The sequence below is a fragment of the Diceros bicornis genome, chromosome 26 (genome assembly GCF_020826845.1).
Source record: "Diceros bicornis minor isolate mBicDic1 chromosome 26, mDicBic1.mat.cur, whole genome shotgun sequence".
Classification (NCBI taxonomy): domain Eukaryota; kingdom Metazoa; phylum Chordata; class Mammalia; order Perissodactyla; family Rhinocerotidae; genus Diceros; species Diceros bicornis.
In genome coordinates this window covers 8,473,937-8,501,208 of record NC_080765.1, presented here as the reverse complement: position 1 = coordinate 8,501,208, position 27,272 = coordinate 8,473,937, and the positions used below count along the sequence as shown (strand labels likewise).

Genomic DNA, 27,272 nt, shown 5'->3' with positions numbered 1-27,272 from the left:
CCCTGGGTTGAGGAAATCATAATGGAAATTGTGAATTATGTAAGACTGGGTGACAATGACAATGCTTCAAAGTGATGAGAAGTCAGTTCCCCCTCTCCTCCCTCACTTGGCAGGCTCATGCAGGTTCAGTGAAGGGGACTGTGGAGAGCTCCCTTCAGGGCCAGGGTAGTACTGGTTTTTCCAGACCATGCCTGGCCAGTTTTCACCCAACCTCTGGGATGTCCAGACCACCAAAAGTTAGGTGAAGTTAAATCAAACTCAGTCCGGCTACGTCTCAGCTGTGAAGATGCATACAGAGTTGTGGCTACTCGGAGTTCTCTGTGACAAATGAAGAATACTCGCTGTTTAGACCACACTGGGGCACTTGCATTAAGTTCTTCGGATTATATGTGCTCTAAAAATTAGTACTCAAGAAAAAATCATGTCTAGCAATTACTTTGGGCAGATGCCTCAAAGTCACCATTTCAGGTCTAGTGACCAGGGAAGGGACCCCAACTCTGAGAAGCTCTAGAATATCCCCAAGGGTGAGCCAGGGACCCAGTGGCCAGTGTAGTCCACAAGTAAGCAACAGGAGAGAGACTCACTGCAAAACCAGAATTTTAAAAACTTTAACAATTTATTAGTCTTATTTTCCAGTAAAATATTCACATAATGTCAAAAGAATGTAATGACAGAGATGTAGCAGACTACCTTTAATTAATTCCACATAAATATTTAAAATCTAAAAACCTCAGGGGATCATCAGACTGAGTAGAAATTTGATTCTTCAAAGCAAGTATTGCTTTACTATTGTCATTAATCCAGTCAATAATATGACCAATAACCTGCAGTGGTAAACAAAATGCTTGCTCAGTTGTTTTTGAAAAGATGTTCTGGCGAGCCGTTATCAGTCAATCCAAGAAGAATATGTTATTGAACTGCGTTGCACAAAGTTTCTTTACCTCTTCTGCAAAAAGAACAGAAAACAGTAAGGAAGAGAGGTTTTCACTTAAAAGCTTATATGATATGTATTAGTACCTTAAATTCTTCTGGAATAACAGTGGGGATAAATAAATGTCTGCATTAATTTTGACCTTAAATCTCAGAAGCCTAGGTAAGAAATGTTAACAAATCGAGAGAAAGGGGAAAAAAAAGTCTAACGTGCCCATGAGACTTCAGTACTATTTGACACAGTGAAACACTGCTCCTTCGGGCCTGAGAAAGCTCAAACCCAGCACTCAAAGTGCCTACGACACCCATGGGTTAGGGCGCCAGGAGCGCAACTTCTAAAATCTTGAGAAATCTGATGCCACGACACAAAAACTCCAGCTGTAACCCTGAACTGTCGATCAAGTGCTCCAGAGGCATCATTACCTTGACTTTCCTCAATCCCCACTGTAATGAGACATGTACTTGATGATGTTTCTAATGCATACAACTATTCACACAAGTATTAATAAAAGAGAAAAATTTAATCTGCCCTAGAAGATAAACGTAGAAAAAAGAAACCTCACACCTAACTTTTGAGTTGGCACTTGGGGTGCACTCCCCCAACTGTCCCACTCCTTGCTCAGTTTCACGCAGAGCAGCGGAGGAGCCCGATGCAGTGAAGATGACACCACCCTTTCCTCCAGGGCCACAGAGCTGCCAGCATCAGTCAGAGCAGTTGTTCGGATCATGCCATGCAGCGGACCAGACTAACTGCTCTGGCTGGAAGACAGAAGGAAACTTCCACCTCATTATTCGGCACGTGTACAGACAGAGATGGCTGTAAATTGCCGTATGAACCTGGCAGCTCTGCATCAAAATGTGTGTTTTTATCACGGGAAATAAAAATGGACATTTTTAAACACAGTATATAAAGCCATGGGATTTTTTCTCCATTTGGCATTGTAGAAAATAATTTTCTTTTGGCCATTGTCAAGTTTCAGGAAAAATACAAGAAATTTTTTCACATACTTTTTCAAGGAACTAACCTATAGAAAAACATAGAATGGATCAAATGATGGTTTCCTTTAAGCAACAGAGGCATCTGCTTAAAACCTCCACAGTCATGATTTGTTCTATTCAGCATGTTTTTTAGTACACTGAAAAGGTAGCTTTTAAATATCAGTAGCATTAAAATTCTACTCAAATATCAAATCCTATTTACCATTTACTTCAATCAGGTTTGCGTTTTTTTGATTCAAAATAACATATAGCTCCCGCTGATCAGACTTCTTCCCAACAACCCAATAATCACTCATTGCTTTCACGATGATTTCTTCGTCTTCATCTACTCTGTAAGACAACAGTTTCAAAATACAATGGTTTATTACACATACGACTGGATTGTGAAAAACAAACATTCTAAAACAAGAAACAGGAAACTAGTCATTTGAAAAGTTCAGGGAATCATGTGCAAGTGACCAGTGACTTCTGGGCTCAATGACTCTTTGGAAGTGGCGCCCAGGAAGGTGGGCAAGCATGAGTCCCTCTGAAGGCGCTCTGGGTCACTTGGTTTTGAAGATGATTCCTTTAATGTCTCTCTTCTTACGAGAAAGGGGACACCTAGTTTGAGAAGTTGTTGGAATTACCTAGTAAAATCACTGTTGATATCACCCAGAATCTTCATTAAGTCCGGATGAACTGAAGTCAACGACACACTGGGTGTCTTCCTCATGTGAATTGTACTTTTCTCTGCTAAATTCATATGGTTGAAGTAGATAAACTTAAACTGGGGTTCTTTCTCAGACCTGTAAAAACACATCATTAAAATGGTAACATTCTGAAAGAATAATTATCCAAACTATACAACTACATCGTTAAAACTTTAAATCCACGTGGCTAAGGCCTTGTATTTTCAACGGCTGGGACTTCAAATCAAGAATCTCAGTTAGTTAAGATGTAACAGGCTCCTCATTTACTAGTAACTTATTTGATATCTGTGAGATATTCAATATGGATGAAATTTTCCATAGAGCTGAAGTTTATTTTTTAAAAATCAAAAATATTTAAACCATTTTGTGATGATTTTCTCAATAAAAGGATAACATTTTATAAATGGCAATCACTTGGTTATTTGCTGAAATTTTTAAAAAAATGCAAACTAGGGGCTGGCCCAGTGGCATAGTGGTTAAGTTTGCACGCTCCACTTCAGTAGCCTGGGGTTTGCAGGTTCAGATCCCGGACGTGGACCTATGCACGGCTTATCAAGCCAGGCTGTGGTAGGCGTCCCACATAAAATAGAGGAGGATGGGCACAGATGTTAGCTCAGGGACAATCTTCCTCAGCAAAAAGAGGAGGACTGGCAGCAGATGTTAGCTCAGGGCTAATCTTCCTCATCAAAAAAAAAAAGCAAACTAAATCAATGCAGGCCATTTATCTTCTAGTGGAGGGGTCAGCAAACTATGGCCTTGGCCAAATCTGGCCTTATTTTTCGAAGTAAAGTTTTACTGGAACACTGCCACACCCATATGTTTATGTATCGTCTATGGCTGCTTTCACACTTAAACGATAGTTGAGTAGTTGAAACATATTTAGCTCACAAAGACTGACCCCTGTTTTATCAAAGTAACATCTCATTTGTCTCACAGGGCTGGGGAATGAATGCATTCCATGTATTTAATCTGCCACAGAACTGAAGCTTACTACAATAAGTACAAAAGCTTTCATTCTCATAAATGGAGATCATTCTAAAACATTAGCCTTTTATGCTGCAGTATAATGAACATTTTAATTGGGATATATCTCTTTATTATTTTAAATGACTGGGCAATGCTACTACACTGCCTCCCAGGTCAGAATCGGATTCCTCAGGAAACCACCCAGACAGCTGGGCCACACAGCTCACAGGGTGCCTCCCCTCTCACCTCACACTGTGCCCTTAATTTACACTCTGGGGTCTGGGTGAGAGCCTGAGCAGCCCTGCAACTGGGGGACTCAGAAGCCTTCTCTGCTTACTTCAGGGTTAGCAGCCATGTTCTGGAGGGTGAGGGTGCCGGAAATCCGACCTCCGGATAAGTGGGTTACTACTGTAATACTTTACATCTAGGTAAAGAAAGAATGTGGATGATTTAGTTTCCAGGAAAATGAAAACAGAATTCTTACAAAACCAGAATTTGTTTTTAGTAGGCCCCTAAAACTAAGAAAAGCAAATATAACTATAAGAAAAACCATCTGGAAAGATGAAAATTTTAAAACATGTTTCCAAAGAGTTGTAAACTTAGTTGTCCAGGTAGACAAACATCTACCCAGCTTCAATCGGGCTTAAAGATCTGGCTGTTCTGTCTAACCCTAAAAGACTCTCTATGGCTTTCCTCTTTCCCTTATTTATAATATGTAAAATACTCTTCTAAGAAGATCAAAATTATTTCTTTCGTACACCCAGATGGAAATTCACAGTAGAAAGGTTCTTTAGGCAGTTAAGATGGGCAAATGAGGCTTCCTTCCACTCCACCTCCCACGAAGGACGACACAGACACAGAAAGAGAACACAGCTACTTGCAACGTGCTGTGCATGAAGGAAGAGAGGTCTGCTCGCATTAAGCAGAGCAAGGATAATTTTCATCCGACAAGCTTATTAGTTATCAAAATCAACATCTAACAGTGTGTTAGTCTGAAATCAGCAGCAGCCACATTTACCTGGTATCTTTTCCAAAGAGCTAATAAGTTTTAGCTCTTTTAAACACTAAAGCATTTTTTTCCAAACACAAAATCACACAAATTTCTGGCCTTCTTAAAAAAGAACATACTAAACAGTTAACTATGTCAATATAAAATACACTAAACACAGGAAAACGATACAGCATTCTTCTTGACGACTTGCTGTGAAGTTTGGTATCTAAAGCTCCGCAGCAAAATAATGATATCCTCGAAGAACGTGGAAGGGTGGGGTCTGTCTTAAGTGGTTACATTCTATGCTTTTCCAGTTTGTGTGTCCAGTAACTTTTTCAACAAGATTTTCTGTCAACTCTTTCTTTACATCCCTTTGCCCTTTTCTTCTACTATCAGCTGAAAACCCAGTAACTATGATCGGTTGAAAGGTCCCAAGGAGCCCTTCCTGAGCAAACAGCATCACTTTTACTGAGATGCCAGCGAGTTAAATGTTTAAGGACCAGCTGTGTGAAAACCTCTCCAAACTCCAAACGCATGTCAGGCAAGGTCACTAGGAGCGCTGAACTGATGGAGGCAATCAGCAGGTGTTCCAGAGCGCTAACTGCTCATAGAGTTTCACCTGTGACTTCACCGGCTGGCTGGGGACGCTGGGACCACCTGGTGATTTTCTCTTGTTCTATCCTTCGTTCCCAGATAGCTAAGGTTGCCAGATATATGGTTTCTAGATGAATGTGGCTACTGGCTATTCCTTACTTATCAAACTGAAGTAAAGGTAAAAACGAGATTCTGAATTGATCAATGTGGACATTGTGAAAGGAAAACTGGTCTTAATTTATGAGTTACATATTCAAGTTCTTTCTCCTTGGAAGGGCCTCTCTAGAGTAATTAGGACGTGAGCTTGGAATGGGCATGTCAACTCTGCCCTGGAGAGAAGACTTTCTTTGCCCTGCTCTACCATGACACCACCACTGGACTACAGCCAGGGCTAACTGATCCCTTCCCACTTTCTTCCTGTTCCCTGTGTCCACTCCCAGGTCCGATCACCACCAACCCTCACTGTTAACGGTTGCACTCTTCATTTCCTGTAGGCATCTCCACGTGGTCAATCTCTTAAGCAACTGCGTTGTTTTACAAATTTATTCAAAAAGACTAATAAAAAAAGATTATTTAAAAAATTGCTCACAGGAAAGTTTCCTTTTCTAATATCTTTCTACTTCCTGTTTCTCACACTTTTCCAATTTAGTATTAGAACTGGGTAATGCATAGAGATATGTGGAAGAAATAGAAACTAAAGTCTCAGATTCAGAAAACTATCAATTTGGGGAAAAAAGGCTTAAGTTAGAGCCCTTCCTCAAGCCCTTAAAAATTCTAGGTGAACTAAAGGTTTAAACACAAAAGATAAAAACATAAAAGCACCAGAGACAAAAATGGGATATTTTTATAATATTGGAGTCAAAAGCCCCAAGTATGACACTAAAGATAGAAATCTAAAGGAAATGGTTAATAAAACTATGTATAAATCCCAAACTTGTATATTCTAAAAAATAGTAAAACCAAAGTTAAAAGCATATGTGACATGACTAAAGGGTATCACATTAAGCGTACTGATGTAAAAGAAAAAAAGATAAAGCACTTCAACGAGAAGAGGCAAAGGACATGACGGGCAGTTTGTGGAAGAGACAGAAGTGCCAATAAACCGATGAAGAGATGCCCCACCTCAGTGTCACCTATCAGACTGTCAAAATACGGAAGGCATAGAGAAGGACTGCTGGTGGCACCGATGGGAGTCTTAAGATAGCCCAGCCTTGTGGGGGTTTAGCCACAGTGGGAATGTGCATTCCCTTTGCCTGAGAACTCAATTCTAGGGATTTCTAAGGGGACAATTAGATGTAAGTCCTATATTGTTCAACACAGAACTGTTTATAACACTAATAGCCATAACCAGACTACCCATTAAACGGGAGAATGATTAAGCAAAGAGAACACACATATCCAATTAAACACCATGAAGCCATTAAAGAGAATAAGGTGGATCCATAATTACTGGTTTAAACCGATGTTCATACCATATTTTTTTAAAAAGCCACCGATTTACAGCATGATATATTTTTTAAAACCCATGAGTAAGACACCACTTGTATATGTCACTGTTTACATATGTGTATAAGTCTGGAAAGACAGAAGCCAAATGAGATAAGATTTCCAATATTCATATTTCTGAATTTAAAAGTTAAGGGCATAAACTACTCTCAAGAAAGAAAAATCTAAAAATAATTGAATTATAAATCCTTGAGTAGAAAAAAAAGGAGGTGTCACATAAATTAACAGAAACTGAAGACCAAACAAACTTACTTCATGCCATTCTTTCAAGGGTTGACCTCAATTTCACAAGGAACATTAGAAGAGTTGCCGTTTATGACTACGGATTCAACACTAAACATTATGCCCTGAGCAGAGCCCTTTGCTTTCAAGTGGGGGTTGCACCTGAGAGAACAGGCCGGGCACAGAGGTACCAGAACTGGCATCTGGGATCAGGCTAATACAGCATCCTCCACTCCCTCAACAATGCCCTTGAGATGCTGCCACTGGGGTCTTCTTTCCTCCTTCAAGGCTGCCTCTAATTTCTCCGGGATACGAGTTTTGGAGGTCCCAGAACTGGTGTGTAAATGGTTTGCTTTGGGTCAGAAGGATTTCCAGCAGGAAAGTACATTACCTTCTGTACTCAAAAGCTTTTATCTTTAGTCAGTTGATATTTATGATTTGGCAAGCAATAGCTCCTTATATGTAAAATCTCAGATGCACCAAGAACCATCTTAAGGTCAACTACATTTCTAGAATTCCTCTTCTTGGGCATGCCCCTAAATTGTGTGGAGTTTATTTAACCATCAAGTTTTCCAGGTACTCTATCTTCCTGGAGGTCTAGTGATATTGTACAGTGGTTCTCTTAACAGACAAAAAACTGTCCTCTAGGAAAGACAGATGTGTACTAAAACATATATAGCAAAATGTTAACTGTAGACTCTAAGTGGGGGGATATTGTGTGAGCAATTTTTCCAACCTTCCTGTTTGAAAATTTTCCTAATAAAATATCAGAGAGAAAACTACTTTCTAATGAGAGGATAATTAATATCCAAGGCCCTCTCCTTTCTTCTGTAGAATCCCAAGGAGAGTTAACCTTATTAAATAGAAAATATTAAAGCAAAATAGAAGGTGCTTGACAGCAAGTGAACCTCTGGACATTCGTTGACAAGTTACTTGCAATTCCTCACATCTATGGAAAGCAGAGGCAGGACAGTTATCATGTCCAGTGATCTCCCCGGGGTTTGGGGATGCGGGTAATCACACTTTATCACTCTCCACTCATAACGTGCACGATCCCAAACAGACTTAACTCACTTATGCCTCCTTCAAGAAAGAAAATCTGGCAGTTTCACGGTGAAAAAGATTAAATGATTAAGCAGCACTGCCAAGATGTAAGTTGGTCAGGCACTTTCATTTCTTGGCCTTATCTTTTCTCACACCAAGTAAACTGTCAACACTGACAGTCCACACACACATACAAAACCCAAACGTACTTTCACCCAGAGCCTGTCTGTGACCTCTCTACAGGCTGGTGCTTATATAAGACCATATACATATAACATGATCACTACGAACACAAGATTATGTATCAATTCACGGCATTTTAGTAACTTCTCAAACAGATGGGAAGTCCACGTAAAGAGGGCTTTTATTTCTCAAAGTACTTTCCATCTAGTCACTTTATCTTACCAGTAATTTGATTTTAGATTGAGAAGAGAGTAGAAAGAAGTTCAATGACTTCTCAGTGTTCTTAGAACCAAGGTGAGCTTGACTTTGAGTCTCTTGACACTTGGCCTAGAGCCTTTCAAGGCACCAGACTCAATACCAATGCACCAATGGCTTACATCACAGCCAACTTCACCCTATACATTTCTGCACAAGAGGCAAAGTGCTTTCAGTCTACGCAAAGCAAAACCCTGCTGATTACTACTGCCAGGGTGAATTTCACAGTCTGGGCTGGCCAAGTGGGATGTTAAATGGTACTCACGAGGCCAGTGCACAGGCATAGCTAGCACACCTAACCCCATACGCTCATGCCACAATCAGGGGAGAGCTGAGGGAATGTATTAATACAAGACCCAGCCCCAACCATCAGTCTGGGGCAGAAACACTCAGGAACAGTTCCCCAGGAAGCTTTTAAGACAGGACTGAATAGCACATTTGTTCTCTGGATTCAGAGAAAACACAAATGTTAGTATCGTCCATATTCTTAAGTAAAAACCACTCTTATTCTTCCAAAACCAGTTATATGCTTGAAAGTAAACACGAAGCAAAGTACAAACCCAGATATTCTTTTGTTGATGTTAAATTGCTCACAAATGTCAGATGCCAGCACTGTGAGCTGGGGCCCAACAATGCTGTCCAGTCTTCGGCAAAAATCCAACGTAGGCTGTATAGAGGCTAACAAGTAATTTAAAAAATACCAGTAAGTGTTATAATACTTTGTGTTAAAAAGATCAATATTCATTTTACCGTCTTAACAACAGTATTCAAATTAAAACTTTACTGATCTGGGAAATAAAACAAATGATGGAACATCCCCTCCCCTCCCAAATAGAATAGAAACAGAAGAGTCAAAATTAGTTATATTTAAGATGAAAAAGAGTCAAAGACCTATCTCACTGTGAATGTTGATCTAAGCATGCCCTGTGGGTGGTAAATTGGTTGCCACCCCAAGGAGACCTCAGACGGTCAAATATTTACTCAACAAACACTACACAGCACTTGTGGGCCAGGTGCTCTTTGGTGCTTTACAAACATTACCTCATTTAATCCTCCAAGCCCCCTCTGAGATAGGTACTCCTGTTATCACTTCAGTCAGGGAGGCACACAAAGGTGCCCAGGTCCTACTGCTGACAAGCAGGAAAGCTAGGACTTTAAAAATATTAGAAATAGCTAGTTAAGACGGCAGAGCTCCCAGATGGGGAACCGCGCTTGATATAGCCTCTATGTTGCTTATGACAACATATTTGTCATTTAGGAATAGACACAGCCAATTGTAAAGAGAAAAGGCTGAACTCAGACACAGGTGTGTACCTACCGTCAATCATAAAGCACACAGCTGCACTCATGGCCTGGGAGGAGAAAAGAAACCAAAGATTACAAAATGCTACAAAAAAAAAAACTTAATAACGAAATGCAGTGACCCTGTTTGAATCTTGATTTGAACAAATCAACTTTATAAAGGTATTTTTTGGAGTAACTGGAGAAATCTGGGTAAGGACTGGACATGAGATGATGTTAAGGAAGTCCTGCTTATTTGGTCAGGTGTGATAACAGCACAGTGGGTATGTCAGAATAGACGCCCTCATTAGTTAAGAGATGCAAACCGAAGTATTTATGAGTGCAATGACATGACGATTTAAAATGCTCTAGCAAAAACATAAAACATGTAGAGAAGGCAGATGAAAGATTAGCATATTATTATTAATTAAGCTGTGTGATGGGTACCCGGGGATTCATTATTCTAGTCTATTTTTGTGTATGTTTGACAATTTCCATTAACACAGTTAAAAAAAACCCCAGGAAATTAATGTCACCTTGTCTCACTTTTTATTATAGCAAATATTAGTTATGACATTAGCAAGTAACAGTAACCTACAGCAACCAAGACCATAAATAAAAATAACCAAAAATGTTTATCAATGCAATGCATAGTGTTAAAAAGGGTCGCACAGAACATATAGCCTCATGATGAAAAAGCAACAGACTGCCTGCTCTGCGGCCCGTTCCCCAGGCGCCACTGTTAACCGTTTTAGATAACACAGTTACACCACTGTCACCTTTAGACAGCGTACTGACTCCCTACTCACGGCAGGAGGGACGTGACCCCTCATCTGCCTTCCTCCTCCACCCCCTGTAGTTCACAGCCCTCTAGTTCCTGCACTCGTCACCTCACAGCCCCAAATGGCTCATTTCTCAAGCTTCCAGTCCCAGGCACAAGCTCCTGAAGGGCTATTTTTTAAATGAGGACATTTACATTCCCACCTGTCCCTGCACCTCTCCCCACTTCCACCTCTCAACTCTATCAGCTCTAACTTTATTTCTACATGGTCACAGTTAATAATACCTAAACTATTTTGTAATGAAATCATAACTATACACAGGTTGCAAAATTGGTGGCTTACAAGCCAGTTCTATCCAAATTTTGTGTTTCTTTGTGTATAAAATAATTTTGACTTAGACACCAACTAATTTTATACCCAAAATCCCAATTTCCGGCCTCTCCTGAAATATCAGGACATCTGGGAGCTGGCTCTGCATTCCGAGGTACCACCTGGTGGACATGAACAGCGGCTGGCCTCCTTGGGACATGTGCACCTGTGTGTCACAGTCGGCACCACTCCATACTGAAGCCCGGTCCAGCTTGCTTCCCTTACGTCTACTGTCAGGCATGTGCATATGTGATCTGTCTACTCCCTTACCCACATACTGATGTCAGACATTATATCATTTAGTCCATACACATCTCAGTAGGTATCCATAAAAGACAAAGATCTTAGAAGCACTTCCAGAATGGTGGCAGGAGGGGCTCCACAGACTCTCCCCAGTGAAACACTGGAGTTCCCACCCCCTGCACCTCTTCCCTGGGCTGACTTGAATCTGTACCCTTTGCTGTAATAAGCTGTAACTATGAGAATAATGGCTTCTCTGAGGCCTTGTGATTCCTTCTAGTGAGCTACTAAACCTGAGGGTGGTCCTAGTGACCCCCTGAACTAGCAGTTGGTGTCAGAAATGAGGGTGGGTTTGGGTCTCGAACTTTGCAACTAGGAAACATGGAATTGTTAAATGGGTGAATTATATGGTATGTGAATTATATCTCAATAAAGTTGTTTAAAAAAAAGATAAGAACTCTTTAACATGACGCCATTATCACACCTAAAATTATATCCATAGGTTGACTCTAAAAATGGAAATCCAATAAACAACATAGTGTACAGGCTCATATTTCCTTCATTAAGAGTTCAAAGTCACTACTCCTGAGTCATTCAAAGGAGAATGATTTTAGCTTGATATAAAAATGGACTTTTTCCCTACTCCAATTACTGCTCTAAATTATGCCTCATTTTAGTTTGGTTCACTTTCAGACAAAATCTTTCTATATATTTTCCCTGAAATTCTCTCCTCTAGCCATTCTTTATTACATCCTACATTTAATCAAATCTCTCAATCACACTATTTTATGAAACATCTTTTTATTCTGGAGCCCTTGCACCCAGAACAGAGCCCTCCTTCTCTGTTCCATTATGGAAGTACTTGAGGGGATAATTCAGTCAGCACACCTTAGAAGCTCTATCTTCTCAAGCCTGCCTGTTACTGTTCTCATGGGTAAAAAAGACTGTTTTGGATTCCAAGATATTTTCTTTCTTGGTTTCCTCACTTATTCTACTGAGGTAAAACCTCATGCAACAACCTAAGGAAGGATGCACGGGGCAACTTTTTTGAGATTTTTCATGTTTAATACATCTTTCTTCTATCTCATCTGTGATTGATGGTTTGGCTTGGCAAAGAATTCTACACTGAAAATCATTTTCTCTCAGAATTTTGCAAGCCCTCCTTCGGGTGTAACCTAACATCTAGTGCTGGTAAGGAAACTGCTAACACCAGTTTTATTTACAGGTGACCTGGTTTTCCTTCCGGAAACTTCTAGGATCTTCTCTTTATATTTCTGAAATTGCCCATTTTGGAACGGGTGTGGGTGGGAGTGGGTCTTTTTTATTCATTGTGCCAGACATTCTGTGGGCTTTTTCAATCTAGAAAATGCGTTCCTCTTCAGCTAGACATTTTCTCATAATATTACTTTACTAGTTTCTTCTCCTCCACTTTCTGTTAATCAGATGTTAAAATTCCTGAACTGATCCTTTCTCTCATCTTTCCTCCACATTTTTATTTCTCGTCATTTTATCTTATATTCTAAGGCAGGGCAACTTATCTTTAACCCTTCTAATAAATTTCTAATGTGAAAAATTATAGCTTCGGGGGGAGCTGAGAGGTTATTGCTTATTGGGCACAGAATTTCTGTTTGAGGTGAAGAAAAGTTTTAGAAATAGATAGTAGTGATGGTTGTACAATATTGTGAATGTACTTAATGAACTGTACACTTAAAAATGGTTAAAATGGCAAATTTTATTCTACGTATCTTACCACAATAAAAAAATTCTTAAATTTATATTTTCAACTAACCTAAGTTTAATATAACCTTGACTCTTTCATGTCATCCTGTTTCAGTTTTAGATACACTTCTCTAATCTCTGTGGATACAAATTTTTAAAAGTTCTCTTCTGTTCCCAGAATCATTCTTGTTTCTCTCAGGACCTATAGTTTTGTTTTTCCAGTCATACTTAAGAGTGGAGAAAAGCTGACCGGAGAGGGAGGCTTCACTTCAAGTGCAGGATGAGGGCGGCGGTCATGCAGGCACGCAGTAACACCGGAGGCAGCAGGGCCTTATTCTCAGGTGCTGACACCCACATGAGCTCTCCCGATTGTTTACTTTCCTTAAAAGGACCCTCAGTTTTCACCCAGGGATAGGTGTTCAGCTGCCTGCCTGTGTGCAAGGAAGGGGAAAGGGGTGGTTGACTGGTTTACATACAACACCTCAGTAGAGAGGGTGCCTCAGTGCACTCTCACTCTTACAGCCTCCTTTCTATCTTCCAGGAGGATACAGAATTCCCTCATGCTCTGAAGTTCATCTCCTTCTCGTGCTCTTATGGCATCATTTCTAAGCCTTTATGAATTAAAATATAATTGTACTCTCGGGTGGGAAATAGGACAAGCGAATATGCTCAGCCTTTCTTGAACCAAAAACTGCCTTTAAAAAAACCAACCTAACAAAAATATATAGCCTTACAAGATATAGCCTGACAGAAACTATCCTCACAGAATTACAAAGTTCACTGCTTTAAAATCAGAGTGAAAGCAGAATTCGATGAAGTGTGGTGAGGCCCACATCCAGAGGTATCTAACTAACGGGCAACGCTGACCTTCAACGGCCTTTGACTTGCACACGCAGGACTTCAAATGTTTATGAGTCATATAGCCTTAGACAGTTTCTCTTTCACTAATAAACAAAACCATTTAAAAGGAGCTAAAAATAAGCCTCTATTCCAGAAGAGCACCCGTTTTGAGTTTTACAATAATCAGAACTTCCAACATCTGTTCCGAGAAACATTTAAGAGGTTTGCATACAAACTCATGTACACGTGCAAGAAAGATTACTTTAGTATTAATCTGTAACATGGCAGGGAAGAACAGTTGTTACCTTATAAACAATTAAATGGAGTGCTTCGTAAGTGTCATCTGTATTTATAAAAATTTTGGGAAATCGGCATTTTGCTTCTGGATCATTAAGGTTCAAAGGTCCAGTAAGAAATCTGAAAAGCAAGCACAGAGACAACCCAATTCAATTAGGTAAATTATAAACAGGAATATATAAACAGAGTACATTCCTACTTAATATGTATCCACGTTTTTGAAGCTAGACACTACTTAGAAAACATCAAATCAGAACATGATAAAATAATACTTTGAATCCATCGGAAATGACAGAATTTCCTTTGTTGATTATTGTCAATAAACTGGCACAAAGGTAATTCAGTGTTCATGATTTTATCTTTACCAAAAACAATTAAAAAATCCAATACTATATATCAAAGAACAGAAGTCCTACCTTCCATAGTGTTGAAGATTTCCTGGCATTTCTGCTCTTATTGGAGAATCCCTTCCCGCCAACTATAAACAAATTTAATGTTGAGAAATGACTTAATAGATTTTCTACTTTCAAAGCTTTGAAAAATAGCACTCTTTTCTACTAGCTGGCTCCATGTCATTTTTCTGTATCAATTTCTCACATCCCTCCCCACCAAAAAGAGGGAGAGGGGATTACAGAGGTACATAAAGAACTCACTGATTTTAATCAGGACTATCGTGACATAATTTCATCGTATCCTAAATTCCATACACTGATTTAGTTCCTCTTACAGCAGTAACTGAAATCTCCCATGTGGTTAGTACATGCTAGGCAATGGCATACATTACTCAATTTCACCTCACGGGACCCCCATGGGGAATACCCTCTTCCTATTTTCTAGGTGTGGAAACGGGCGTTCACAGAAGTTCACCAGCGTGCACAGCTCCTAAGCGGCAGGGCCAGGCATCAAACCCAAGCTTGTCTGACATCCAAGTCCCTGTCTTCAGCCATGGCATCGTGGCTCCCACAGCTGTGTATCTGCAGCACACTCCTAGTTTCTTTTGCTGAAGATATACTATTTCAACACGCATAGAAAATGAAAAAAAATCCAAATCCAAATCCAATAGTCATGTTAGCTAACACTCGTTACTCTTCTAAAAATTTCTGATGTTCTCCTAGTCTATATAAAATTTTAGCGCACAACGGCAAATTAAAGATTGGAAACGTAGTAAATGCAGTAGTAGAAATGCACAGCCAACTCTCAGATACGCAGTTTGTCCTGAGAGGGAAGACCTCACGCATCCACGTTCACATCACCATGTTGTATAACATAGGGCTTCCTATGTTATCAGCCTGGCTCTTTGGGCATATAATAAAGTACCAAATAGAATTTCCTGTTGTTGCAACAGCACTGTCACACGCAGGAAAGCCTCCTTAGTGATCCTTCTGCGCGTGTGGCTGTAAGCAGGTGCTTTAGCATCAGGCAGACCCTGAGATCAAGTCCTGGCTTGCCACTTACTAGCTGGGTGACTCTGGGCAAATCATTTAAGCCCCCTAAGCCTGGGTATCCTATCTGTAAGGTGGAGATAAGGTACCCAGCTCCTCGGATTGCTGTCAGGATGTCATGAGATAACGCATTTGCTGGGCACTTAGTCCAGTGTCTGGCATATAGTACATACTCCAGAAACGGTAGCCACTGTATTCAAACTACCTAGAAAGGAACTAAGCAGGGGACCAGGTCCTTATTAAAACCTTGCTTTTAATTTCTTATCAAACAGATGTTTCCTGTTGGTTCAAGTCATGGCCTTAAAAAATAGAGGGAGGAAGGGAGGGAGAGTACAAGACCGAGCGCACGTGTGCACCTGAGCCAAAGCCATGACTTGATGGGCTATGAATACTTTTCACTTCCAATCTAATTAAAGCCACAGAAGGATACAGTGGGGAGAATGCTGGGGTATTATTTACGGTTCTCTGCAGAAAACTGGGAAATTAAGTACCAGAGTAGAAAAGCCAGGCAGGCAATATAACATCTACTCCAAATTAGATCTCCTGGCTGTAGATGAAAAGCCCGTAGGATTAAGCATTGTTTTGCCAAAGATCCCTGACATTTTCAGAGTTCCTGGAACCCTACCTAAAAACCCAGTTTCTCCTCTACTCAATGAACTTCTCTCCTTAAAAACACACCTTTACTATTGCATTTGAATGTAACAAAATGAAGAAGAGCTGACATACCCGGTTTTCTGTGCTAAGTGATATACAACTAAGTAAATATCACTAAATATCACACTAGTAATGTAAAACATAGATCAAAACTGTCCCACTCACCATGTTACTCCACCCTTCTCCTCACCCCCCCAAACCTGTGGATGTGTGTGTATATACATTAACACATACATACACATATATATAGAAAGAGAGAGACATTAGTACCCAATCATACCTCAGGTTCGATATGCCTTGGAAATAGAGATGTGGTGAGGTATTTGTACAAAATTCTCATGTCATCTTGTTCTAATCCACTCCTGAAATATCAGAAAAGCATTGTGTTACAAGTTTGGGATTGGTCTTCTGTCTTTCCATTGCTCTCCAATAAAGGTCACCTTCTTTTTCTTCTACATTGTATCAAGAAGTCCTTCCCTTGACCCGGAAGTTCAAGAAGGGAATGAAAGAAACTTGGGTCTCAGCAACAGAACTTTATCCTGACCTGCTAAAGGCTACTACTGTGTAGTCTCGCATTTTCTATGCCATTTTAAATAAAAAGTCACAACAGATTGGATTTTCTGCTTGCATTCCATGCAGGATTCTTCAGGGAGCATTAACAATCACAACGCTCCAGTTCAGGCAGCCGATTTCTCTTTGCTTTCTGAGTTACAAGCTAATGCCACATTTCCTTCACTCAGCATACCCTGGAAAATACTGGGAGCTTGATCCTGCTGTGTCTCAGAAATGTAAGTGGATTTTAGTTCTCTGGATTTCAGTGTAGGCAAAAAGGAGGAAGAGAAAGAAACAAACTTTCAGGCCAACTGTCTAATGTGAAACGAGGCAAGAATAAGTAGCATGTGGAAAAGTTCTGAGAAACTAGCAGGTGTTGGACTCCACGTGAAATTAGTTTGTTAGGTAAAGATATAAACGGATGGTGAGTCTGTATCTGGTGTTTCTTCTGTTCAAGATAATTGAAAAACTCCTGTGGGGAAATCTGATGTTATATCAATCAAGCCTCTACGCACACTCCAGAGGCTCTCTCTCGTTTTCCCAGGGAAGCCAAATGTTAGAAAAAGTCTGACTTGTCTTGGCCAATAAACGCTGCCCACCTCCCTGCACTCTTCCCATTCTGTCTTACCTTCTCCTCTTCCTACACCACCTCTCTTCTTCTGAGGTTTGATTTTCATCACGTCTTCTCCAGAACTAAAACTGTAAGGGAGCCCTAAACCCTCAGGTAGGTTTGTTTTGTTTTCTGACAAGGAGAACCTTTAGTGCTTGTCCTATGACAACCCCAACTCTGAAACTATCTCACAGCCAACCGGCCAGATGTAATTTCCAAATCAAACACATCGAAAGTCACCCATTTTTCTCTTTTGCAGAATGGAGACAAGGGGAGAGAAAGAGAAAAACAAAAACCAAACCAGGTTCTGGATGTTAGCTTCTTTTTAAGACATAAATAAAAAGCACCAGTGCAGAGGGGTTGTTAACAATAAGTAGAAGACAGTACATAGACAATTATGTGCTGGGCAATTTCTTTTAGAGCTGCACTTCCAGTAACAATAGCTACAGGCACATCTGGCTACTGGACCACTGAAATGTGGCTAGTCAAAATGAGTGTAAAATAAACTGGATTTTTAAGATTTAGCACAAAAATAATAGCTCTTTAATATAAAATTTTTAATATTGTTTACATGTTGAAATATTTTAGATATATTGGGCTAAAAAATATATATGTTATTAATTTCACCAGTTTCTTTTCATCTTAACGCAGCTAGCAGAAAATTTAAAACACTATATGTGGCTTGCATTCCATTCTGCTTGGATGGTGCTGGTCTGGACCAGAGGAAAGTGAGCAGAAGCAGCCTCTAAAAGGAAACGGAAGACAATATTTCTTAACTGCTTACTCTGTGCACTGTGCACTGTGCTCAGGGCTTGGTTTTTTTATTTCACTTAAAATTTTATTTCACTTAAAATTTCACTTAAAATTTAAAAGTTAAATGCGCGCGCTCTGCTGCAGCAGCCCGGGGTTCGCCGGTTCGGATCCTGGGCACGCACCGACGCACTGCTTGCCAAGCCATGCTGTGGCGGCGTCCCATATAAAGTGGAGGAAGATGGGCATGGATGTTAGCCCAGGGCCAGTCTTCCTCAGCAAAAAGAGGAGGATTGGCGGACGTTAGCACAGGGCTGATCTTCCTCACAAAAAAAAAAAAAAAAGATTTAATGGTGGGCATTAAATACTTTAGTGTCAGTTTTCTGGATAGAAAATTTAAAAAGAAGAAAATTAAGTTGCAGCCAGCTGTTCAGAGCACAAAACACCAAGTAGGAGAGTCCCACTTTGCCTGTGGAGAGGCCTGCCCTGGTTGTAGGATCTCATCAGCTCTGACCATAGCAACCCTCTCTAGATCTGCCACCCCCGTTCCTGTTCCCGCTCCCCTACAAAAACAAATGAAGTAATACTGTGTTATAGTTATGTAAGATGTTACCGCTGTGGAAAAGTTCTTACAACTGCACGTCTATCTTCAATGATCTCAAAAGAAAAAGTTTCAAAAAAATCAAACAAGAGTTCCTTCTTTAGCACAAATAAACAAATACATAAAGCAAACAGAACGCTGCACTGACAGGTCCAAACGATTCAGGACTCTGATGTGGTTCACATCAAACAAGGGCCCACTCGGGCTCAGAAGTATACATGTTCTCAAAGTTTCTCAAATATAGTTATTTAATATGAATTTTTTTCTTTAAAAAAAAAACAATCAAAAACTTATCTTCAGCTTAAATCTTAACTGATTCATTTGTGTGTATAAAATGCTACTACTTTGTCAAGATTGATTTTTCTTTCTGTTTTATTTCTGTAACTCTGTGCCCCATTGTGACTTCACTGCCAAATGGACTTGCCCCATTTGCTCTAAGACCTCCACACCTGCTCCGAGTGCAACAGTGACTCGGACGCTGCAGGCCACACACAGCTGTGCTCAGAGGCTGTGCACGTCACTCTGGCACACCAACTGTTCCTGGCAGTGACATCAGGTTATCTGAGAACTTCTTTCAGCAGAAGCACTACCCAGAATAAGGTGATCACCATTTAAAGCAGAATCCTTCACATCAGGATCAGTTTAATCTATAACACAGATTATGTTACTATCATGTATTGTATGATACATGATACATACTATCATTTATCATACTCATGTATTGGATATAAAATAATTGGGGCCAGCCCCACTGGCCTAGTGGTTAAGTTTGGCATGCTTCGCTTCAGTGGCCTGGGTTCGGTTCCTGGGTGCAGACCTACACCACTCAACTGTCAGTGGCCATGCTGTGATGGCTCACATACAAAAAGAGGAAGGTTGGCAACAGATGTTAACTCAGGGCGAAACTTCCTCAACAACAACAAAAAAGTCAACTGACATCATCCTTCCAATAGTAGTCACGTCTAATCCTATCATTGCCACTGCAAAAACCAATCCATCCATTAAATGCAACACAGTCCAAAGAGAACTGTAAGATATTTTCTACTGACCATTTGCTTTGAGCTCACCATCAACATTTACTGAGTACACATAATGAACCAGGTTTTGGCCACATGCTGGGACAGACAGATGTTTCTACCCTCAATGAGATAATTTCAAAACAATACAGTAAATAATAACGATAAATATGGACTCTGTTCACGAAGTATAAAATACTTTCTTGGTATTTAAACATACTAGCTTTGTAACTAGCAATTGGCTTTCAAAATGTACTATTTTTCTTGAAGTTCCTTTTTGTCATGACTGCCTGGGACCAACCTTTCCCTGTCAGTATACTGGAGTGGAACCACAGAGCAGCTCTGTGCAGCCACTAGAGCCGTGCACTGCTCAACTCCAGGGGATGTCACTCACAAAGACAAAGATGCCAAGAGGATGCCCAGGAGCTGGGCAACAGGTAGCCCTGTGAGCCCAGGCTTCCAGAGCCCAACCCTGCCAGTCATGCCAGCTCCAGGCCCTCCCAGCACAAGCTGCTCATCTCGAGCAGGACCCTCTTGCTCTAGGCCTGTACCCTTTCTCACTCCCAGAGTTCACACCCACATAGGGCTTACGTCGTATCAGGCGATCAAAATCCGAGCTACCTTTCTCTGACAGGGGCACTAAGGCCTGGGACTATGCTGGATTCTGGCCCACCCCCCTTTATCTCCCTATTACCATGGCTGGGCGCAACCTTCCCAGCACCTCCCTGTAACTCCTGCCTACAGAGGCGGTGTTCCCTCCTCAGACCCGATGCTGCATAACTATCCTTCAACCTTTCATAGCAGCATTTAAGAATTTCATTCTGCTATCACAGCATGAACATCATAGAAAGCAACTAGAGCAGGGCCAGTTAATACAGCACAAAGTTGCCTGATAAACAATTTGTCACATAAAAAAGATACATTTTCATCTGGAATTTGTTACGTTGTTTTCATAGAAGAAAACAAATTCTACATGAAAACCCATCAACTTGTTTAATAAATGGATCCAAATTTCTTAGATTAGCCTGTTTCTCTTCCTAAAATGGAGCTACAAGATTTTGGCAGGGGACGGCATGGGTTCAGGGGACCATTATTGATTTTCTATTAGCTGAACTCAGGTTTCAGCACTGAAATATGGCCACACCCCTAATTTAAGGAAGAGGGGTATAGTAAACACAAACATACAAACTGAACACGTCTGAGCACCCGAGCAGCAGCTGGACCCCTTCCAGCCGGCCGCTCCCTCCCACACCTCAGCAGCTCGGTCTCAACGAGACCACTCTCAGCCCCAAGTAAACAGCCTGGATCCACACGCAGCTCAGGGCCACGTCCTCGATGCATCCTCACGCACATTCACAAGGCTTGTCTAGAGCTTAGTCTTAGGTAGTTGATAGCACTTAGTAATAATTTATCTTTTCTTTTTGAGTATCAATGCTTTTATCAAAGAAATTATGTTTTTGTTCCTACTACAGGACACAAACATAGTTTGATGACAGTGGGTAATGTCCTGGTTTTATAGCACTTTTAACTTCTTGAATATTTAAAAAATCTAGCTTTTTTAAAAGAAAATTATGCTTTCCACATTTACTATACTGTTTCTTTGAAGATGTTCTTGGAAAAACATCAAAATAAAAACAGGATTCCTAAACCTAACCTGATAGGAACATTTTCTCCACTTTTCACGGAACCAGTTTTCAACTCCCTTGCTTGGTAATTTTAACGGAAATAACCCTAGTTTTGGCTTAAATAATCACCACTTTATTTTGACAATATCTATAAAGATGCTTCCCACATTTCCCCCTTATTGTTAGTTCCAGTTTGACAACCTATCAATCTACTAATCGCTGCTTTTATTATCCTAAAAGATCTTCTTCTTTTACATGGCTAGTCTTACGATGTACCTACCAGATGAGTTGGTCGTTGTAGAGAAAGGCAGTGTATTTGACTACACTCAGGCTTTCCTCCATTCTATTAATAAAGGACTGGATTTTCAAATAAGTCATTTTATCCAATGGGAAGAAGCTGATTCCACCAAAAATGTCAAGCAGATCGCATGACTGCAAATGTAACGTTTGCAAATACTGCAGGAGAAAATAAGGCATAAAACTTATAATAGTACACTGAATACAGTACTCTTTGACAACTGAAAATAATTAATTTACAGTACAATTACATACTAGCAAATCGCACACTGACAAGACCAACAAATTGGCGAGCCACAGGTAAGTGGATTTGAAATCAGTACCAATTTCAAAATATAAAGTTCAAACATAACTCGTTAATGTTTATTCAGTGCTGTGTTTTTTCTTCTTGAAATATTTAATTCCTAATATTAATGCTCTTCAAATTCGATTAACCTCATTAGGGATCCATACAATATCATGGACAGACAGTGCCACCTTATACAAAAATCATGTGCAGAATGTTGATGGGCAGGAGAGTAATGAAGACAAGAACAAGAATCAGGAGACAGCATGAGAGTGAATAATTATGGTCATTAAAGTGAAGAAATAAACACAGAAAAATAATTCATAAAAACAAAATAATTCAAAAATAGATATCAAAGGTAGTTTAGGGAGAAAATAAATTGAGAATTATTCCTTTAAGATAAACTGAATTTTACCAGAGGTAGGGTGAGATATGCAAAATTCAATTTACTGTAAAAGAGAATGGCAATTATTTAGGGACATTCATTTACCACTTAGGAAAAATCACACTAATAACCACTAATGTGATAGCATCTGTGTCACAGCCAAAAACTTTTACTTGAGTCAATATGGATTATGCCTGTTTAGTAAACAGAATCAATCCATAAGAATGTGCAACTCAGGTAAAGAGTTTAAAGTTGCTAATTAACAATCCAGCATACAGTAAGTTCGCCTTTAAGTAAGCCCACACTGACAGATGCAGGTGGAACGGGACAAAGACAAAAGACGTCTCCCAGATGCTTTAAGGAGCTGTGCACAAATGGCAGGATGCTCTGATCCTATGAAACATTAGAAAGAGATTCACGAGTGCAAGTTTAATGAATTTCCTCACTTGTCCGATTTTGCCACAATATATCTTAGGTTCTTTGCCACTTTCAAGTTCTAGGTTTTTTGTATATGAGAAAGAAACTTGTCTGTATATTCCTAAAGGACTGTTTGAAGACCTAAAGGTCTGTACTAAGATTATAAATAAAATTCAAAGTACTTACCCGATGAAAGAATTTCTCTAATCTTTCTTTCAGGAGCTTGACACCTCCATCTTCCATGGCTCTCAGAAATGTACCATTAAAAAGCTAACGGTGTAAAAGATTTTTTAAAAATGTCAATTTCCTATGCCCTTCACTTTTGCAGTATAACAAGATCTTCTTTTCTTTTTAGATTAATTAATTCGGCTTATTTAATCCCACAGTTCCTTTTAAATATAGAAAATATTTACATGAGAAAGCTTGAGTTATAAAATAAGTCACAAAAATTTATATACTGTTAAGTGATATAATTTTTATGAAATTACCTAATTGTTCTGGATATTTTTCTTTTTTGTAACCTCAACTCATACCTAAGTTTCACTTTACATAAATAATATTATCAGACTTCTTAAATCATACAAACATCGGCAATAGGTATTTTTCTCAAGAACATGGACTCTCTTGTTTACCAATGGGGATATATTCCTAGTACAAGGCTGGGAATAGAGCAGGACTCAACACTCAGTGAAACAGCACATGCATAACCCTCAATACTGTCTATAAGGCCCCATTATTTCCTCCCCTAAAACAGACAGTCACCTTACAGTCATCTAAAGAATCAACAACTATCTTTAAACAACCCCTGTAAATAGGGGTAACTGGCTAGACTCAATTCAGAAAGAATGTCACGTTTACCTTGTACATGCTGTAGCACTGTTGCAGCACTGAACTATAAACCTTGTCCTACAAAAAACACAGACATAGCACAGATCTCAATTCAAGGGAAAAAAATGTCTACTGCACACCAATGGACAATGACTCTTGGCAAAACAATACGATGCTTATAAACTTGGTGCCACAACAGTTGTATGCTGAAAATAAAAGGTATTTAAATTCAATTATGAACCAGTAAGCCTAAAATTAGGAGGGTTTTAAACATAGCGATTAGTAGAAGGCATTAGTGAGACAGGGTACATATATATAAGATCGTGCTAATGTAAACAATAGACATAAAGCTTCACTATGTGTACCCTGAGAAACTTCTGCAAAAGTGACATAGCTTAAATTTGACCAGGTAAGTCATTCAACATATTGGGTAATAAACTTTTTTCCAAAAATAAGAAATAAAAAATGACATTACCAACAACTCCTCCTCTTGGTATTCAACAATTGGTTTTCCATCTTTACTTTGCTTTTCAATTATAGGATTCCGCACAACCTACAAAGTTTGATACACTGAAATTACACAATGAATCGATTACATATATTTTTAGTTTTCCCCTCAATTAAAAAACTTGAACATGTCACACCAAAAACACAACTTCTTATAACAGCCCCAAGAACAAATATATCAAATAGGAGTTTGATTTTAAAATTGCCACTAATTTGACTGTAATTTTACTTTGATGCAATAATCAGAAGACTTTGCTAAATTGCTAAAGTAAAGATCACCCAGAACTTTACTATACAAATTCAAACAGATGTACTGTGTATGTAAATACCATGACCATCCAGAAATTTTCTTCTGGTTCATTGAAGAACTGTCTATTCTTCTGTGTATGTAAAGATTTTGCAGGTTTTGATGGACTAAAGGTCCTAAAAAGGTAAAAAGAATATGTTGGGTACAATTCTCCATTCTAAGTTGTAAGAATCACTGAGCTCTGCAAAAGCACATTTAAAGGCATTACCTTGTAAACTGTACAATAGCTTCACATAATCCAACGTTTCTAATTTTTTCATTCTTTTCTACTTCATTTGGATAATAAAACAAAATTTTATTTTCCTCCTAAAGGACGAAGAAACAGAATCACAACATTAATATAAGCGTTTTTTCATCTCAGCCATTGAAAACGCTAAGTTTAATGTCAACCTCTCATGTCATACATGCTAACGGCAAAATAAAACAAAAACCCCTTTTAGAAAAAGGGGTAACGCCCACCAGCCTGAAAGGCAATTGTGCTATTCAGTAAGTCATGTCATCTGAAGTAGCACTCTGAAAACTCGATCTTTGGATTTCTCTCCTCCTGCTAATTTGTAATACACCAAAGCTCGTAAAAGATAAGCGTGTGCCTACGTATGTAGACATACGCCTCCCCACAAATTAAACCTAGCAAGTTCACGGGCATTTGGACTGACAGCCTTCAAAAGGACCGTGATTCGCTGCCAACAAAACCTCCGGACATCCTTTGAGGAAGTCATCGTCCCCACCTAAGAGACAAACAAAACCCTTGGAATTTATTAATTAATTAAATCGGAAAAAACTGTCCGAGGGTCCTCCAAGCCTGCATTATTTCAGGGCTACAGTCCACCACTCTTGTTCCATGCTTCTAGCCCGGGACTTCCAGTAAAAAAGGACATAAGCTCAATTTTAATCACCCAGGATTGATGCAAAGAGATCAGACTCAACCCGTGTGGAGTGACTAACTCGATGAACCTGCATTCAATCCATGGGCGACGATCCGCGACCTAAGCAGACCCTGCCTGCGTCGTCTGGCCCCCACCGTAGACCCTGGCCCCAGAGCACATCTGGCACAAAGCGGCCTCGGTAAATGTCGCTCGAAGAGGGCAGAGTGACAGGTGCTGCCTGGCGCTGGGCGGGCCGGGGCCGCCTCCCGGGCGCACCCCGCGTCTCCCCGGGCCCGCCGCCGGCCAGCCGCCCCCCGGCCCTCGGCCCCTCCTCGGCCGCCGGCCCCGCTCCGCGTACCTCTCCCTCGCGCGGCCCGAAGCGCGGGTTGTAGATGAAGAAGCTCAGCAGCGCCGGCGGGAACTGCTTCTCCTGGGCTGCCCCGGCCCCGGCCCCCGCCCCTGCCGCCGCTGCCGCCATCCCGGCCCGGCCCCCGCCTCGGGAGCCTCCCTCTGCCCGCCCAGAGACAGCCGCCGCGAGGAGACCGCACTTCCGCCTCGCTCGCGGTCGCCCCGGAAGTGGTCACCGCCGGCCCGGAAGAAGACTCTCCAGCTCCCCCGTCACCTTCTGGCGCACTGGTATGGGTTAATTCCCGTTTGTTCCTTGGGCAGGTGCTTCTTGTATAAGAAAGTTAAGGTGAATGTGAAATAGTTTTTGGTTGCTCCCAGATTTCTGCCCTGGCTAAAGGCGAGGGCTGCGTGTTGAAGGAAAATTTGAACGGGCATAGTTTTTTGAAGAAGGGAGTGGGAAGGTGCAGAAAGAACGCGTTTAGGGACGGACGTGCATTCAGCTGGGCGATTTGCCTACTTACATAATCTACAGGGGCCCACCGGGCATTTATGGGTTTTTTTGATGCCTGTCTGAGAGACCTCTCGTGACCGCTGATTCAAACTAGACCGACAGAGTTTGTGCCTTACCCCAGTTCATCTGGCTCCGGGGAGGAAGATTGCCCGAGATCTGAGGGCGCCCGCCTCGGCGAGGCGCAGCGTGTGTGGCCGAAACGGGACCAGAGCGTGGCGTTCTCCCCAGAGTGCCCAATCCCGGACGTGGGCGCGCAGGGCACCGCCCTTTCCTTCTTCTGGGATTCACTTGCCTTTGAGTCCTGTGGATTGTAACAGTTGGAACAGCTCCTTACTTCTGGTATTTGTAGATCAAGCCCTTGCAGCAGACTGCTTGGCCAAACTCAAGAAGACCTTGGTTTAGGTTGTCTCGTCTGTCACAGATTAAGTTTAGAAACAGGACCCCTTATCCAAGCTAGCAGAATGGACCTTCACGTTTAGGGAGGCGATGCCTTGGAATTTGGACGTGAGGCAAATCTGTACTTATCCTAGCTCTATCATTCACTAGGTGTGAGACTTTGGACCAATTACCTAGCCTTTCTCCAGTCTCTATCTCATGTTTGTAAAATCACTAATAGTAATTGCCTACTAGGAATTTCGCTTTAAGAATTAAATGGGACTATGAATTGTATGTGTAGTGCCCGCACTTTATTTGACAACTGATTACTATCATTACTCACTCTTGAAAGACTTTACCAACTAGCTTGCTGTAGTGTATGACTTTCTTCCATCAGAAAGACATGTTTTGGGGCAGCCCTGTGGCTTAGTGGTTAAGTGTGCGCGCTCTGCTACTGGCCGCCAGGTTTCGGATCCCTGGGCACGCACCGTCGCACCGCTTGTCCGGCCATGCTGAGGTGGGGTCCCACATACAGCGACTAGAAGGATGTGCAACTGTGACATAGAACTATCTACCAGGGCCTTGGGGAGAAAAAAGGAAAAAAAAAGGAGGAGGATTGGCAATAGATGTTAGCTCAGGTCCGGTCTTCCTCAGCAAAAAGAGGAGGATTGGCATGGATGTTAGCTCAGGGCTGATCTTCCTCACACACACACAAAAAAAAGACATGTTTTGACAGAGTAATAATTTTCAAAAACTGTTAAGGTAGCAGAATCCCCTCCCCCCTTTTATGTCCCAAAAGTCTATAGGGACTTCTAATAATATAAAATAGACACAGAGTTACCATGATTGAGTGAGAGCCCAAGTGGTAGGACTGAGGCCTAAGAGTACCTTCCTCTGGCCATTTCCAGGAACTACCCCCATCCTCATCTCCCTTGGGGACCCTAAAGCACCTGCACAGGACCCTGGGACTCCAGGGAGCATAGTTGGA

General features: G+C 40.8%; 1 protein-coding gene across 1 annotated transcript; it reads right to left on the bottom strand.

Moving 5' to 3' along the window:
- Positions 1-603: 603 nt before the first annotated feature.
- Positions 604-25,544, bottom strand: CCZ1 (CCZ1 homolog, vacuolar protein trafficking and biogenesis associated). Its single transcript, XM_058569296.1, has 15 exons — positions 25,409-25,544; positions 24,393-24,490; positions 24,207-24,300; positions 23,846-23,923; positions 23,401-23,448; positions 22,729-22,812; positions 21,438-21,613; positions 16,284-16,365; positions 14,324-14,385; positions 13,916-14,027; positions 9,698-9,731; positions 8,940-9,057; positions 2,556-2,714; positions 2,132-2,259; positions 604-946 (listed from the first exon to the last, which is right to left on the bottom strand). The coding sequence occupies exons 1-15, from the start codon at positions 25,526-25,528 to the stop codon at positions 891-893; spliced, it is 1,449 nt and encodes a 482-aa protein (XP_058425279.1). The 5' UTR covers positions 25,529-25,544; the 3' UTR covers positions 604-890.
- Positions 25,545-27,272: the final 1,728 nt, after the last annotated feature.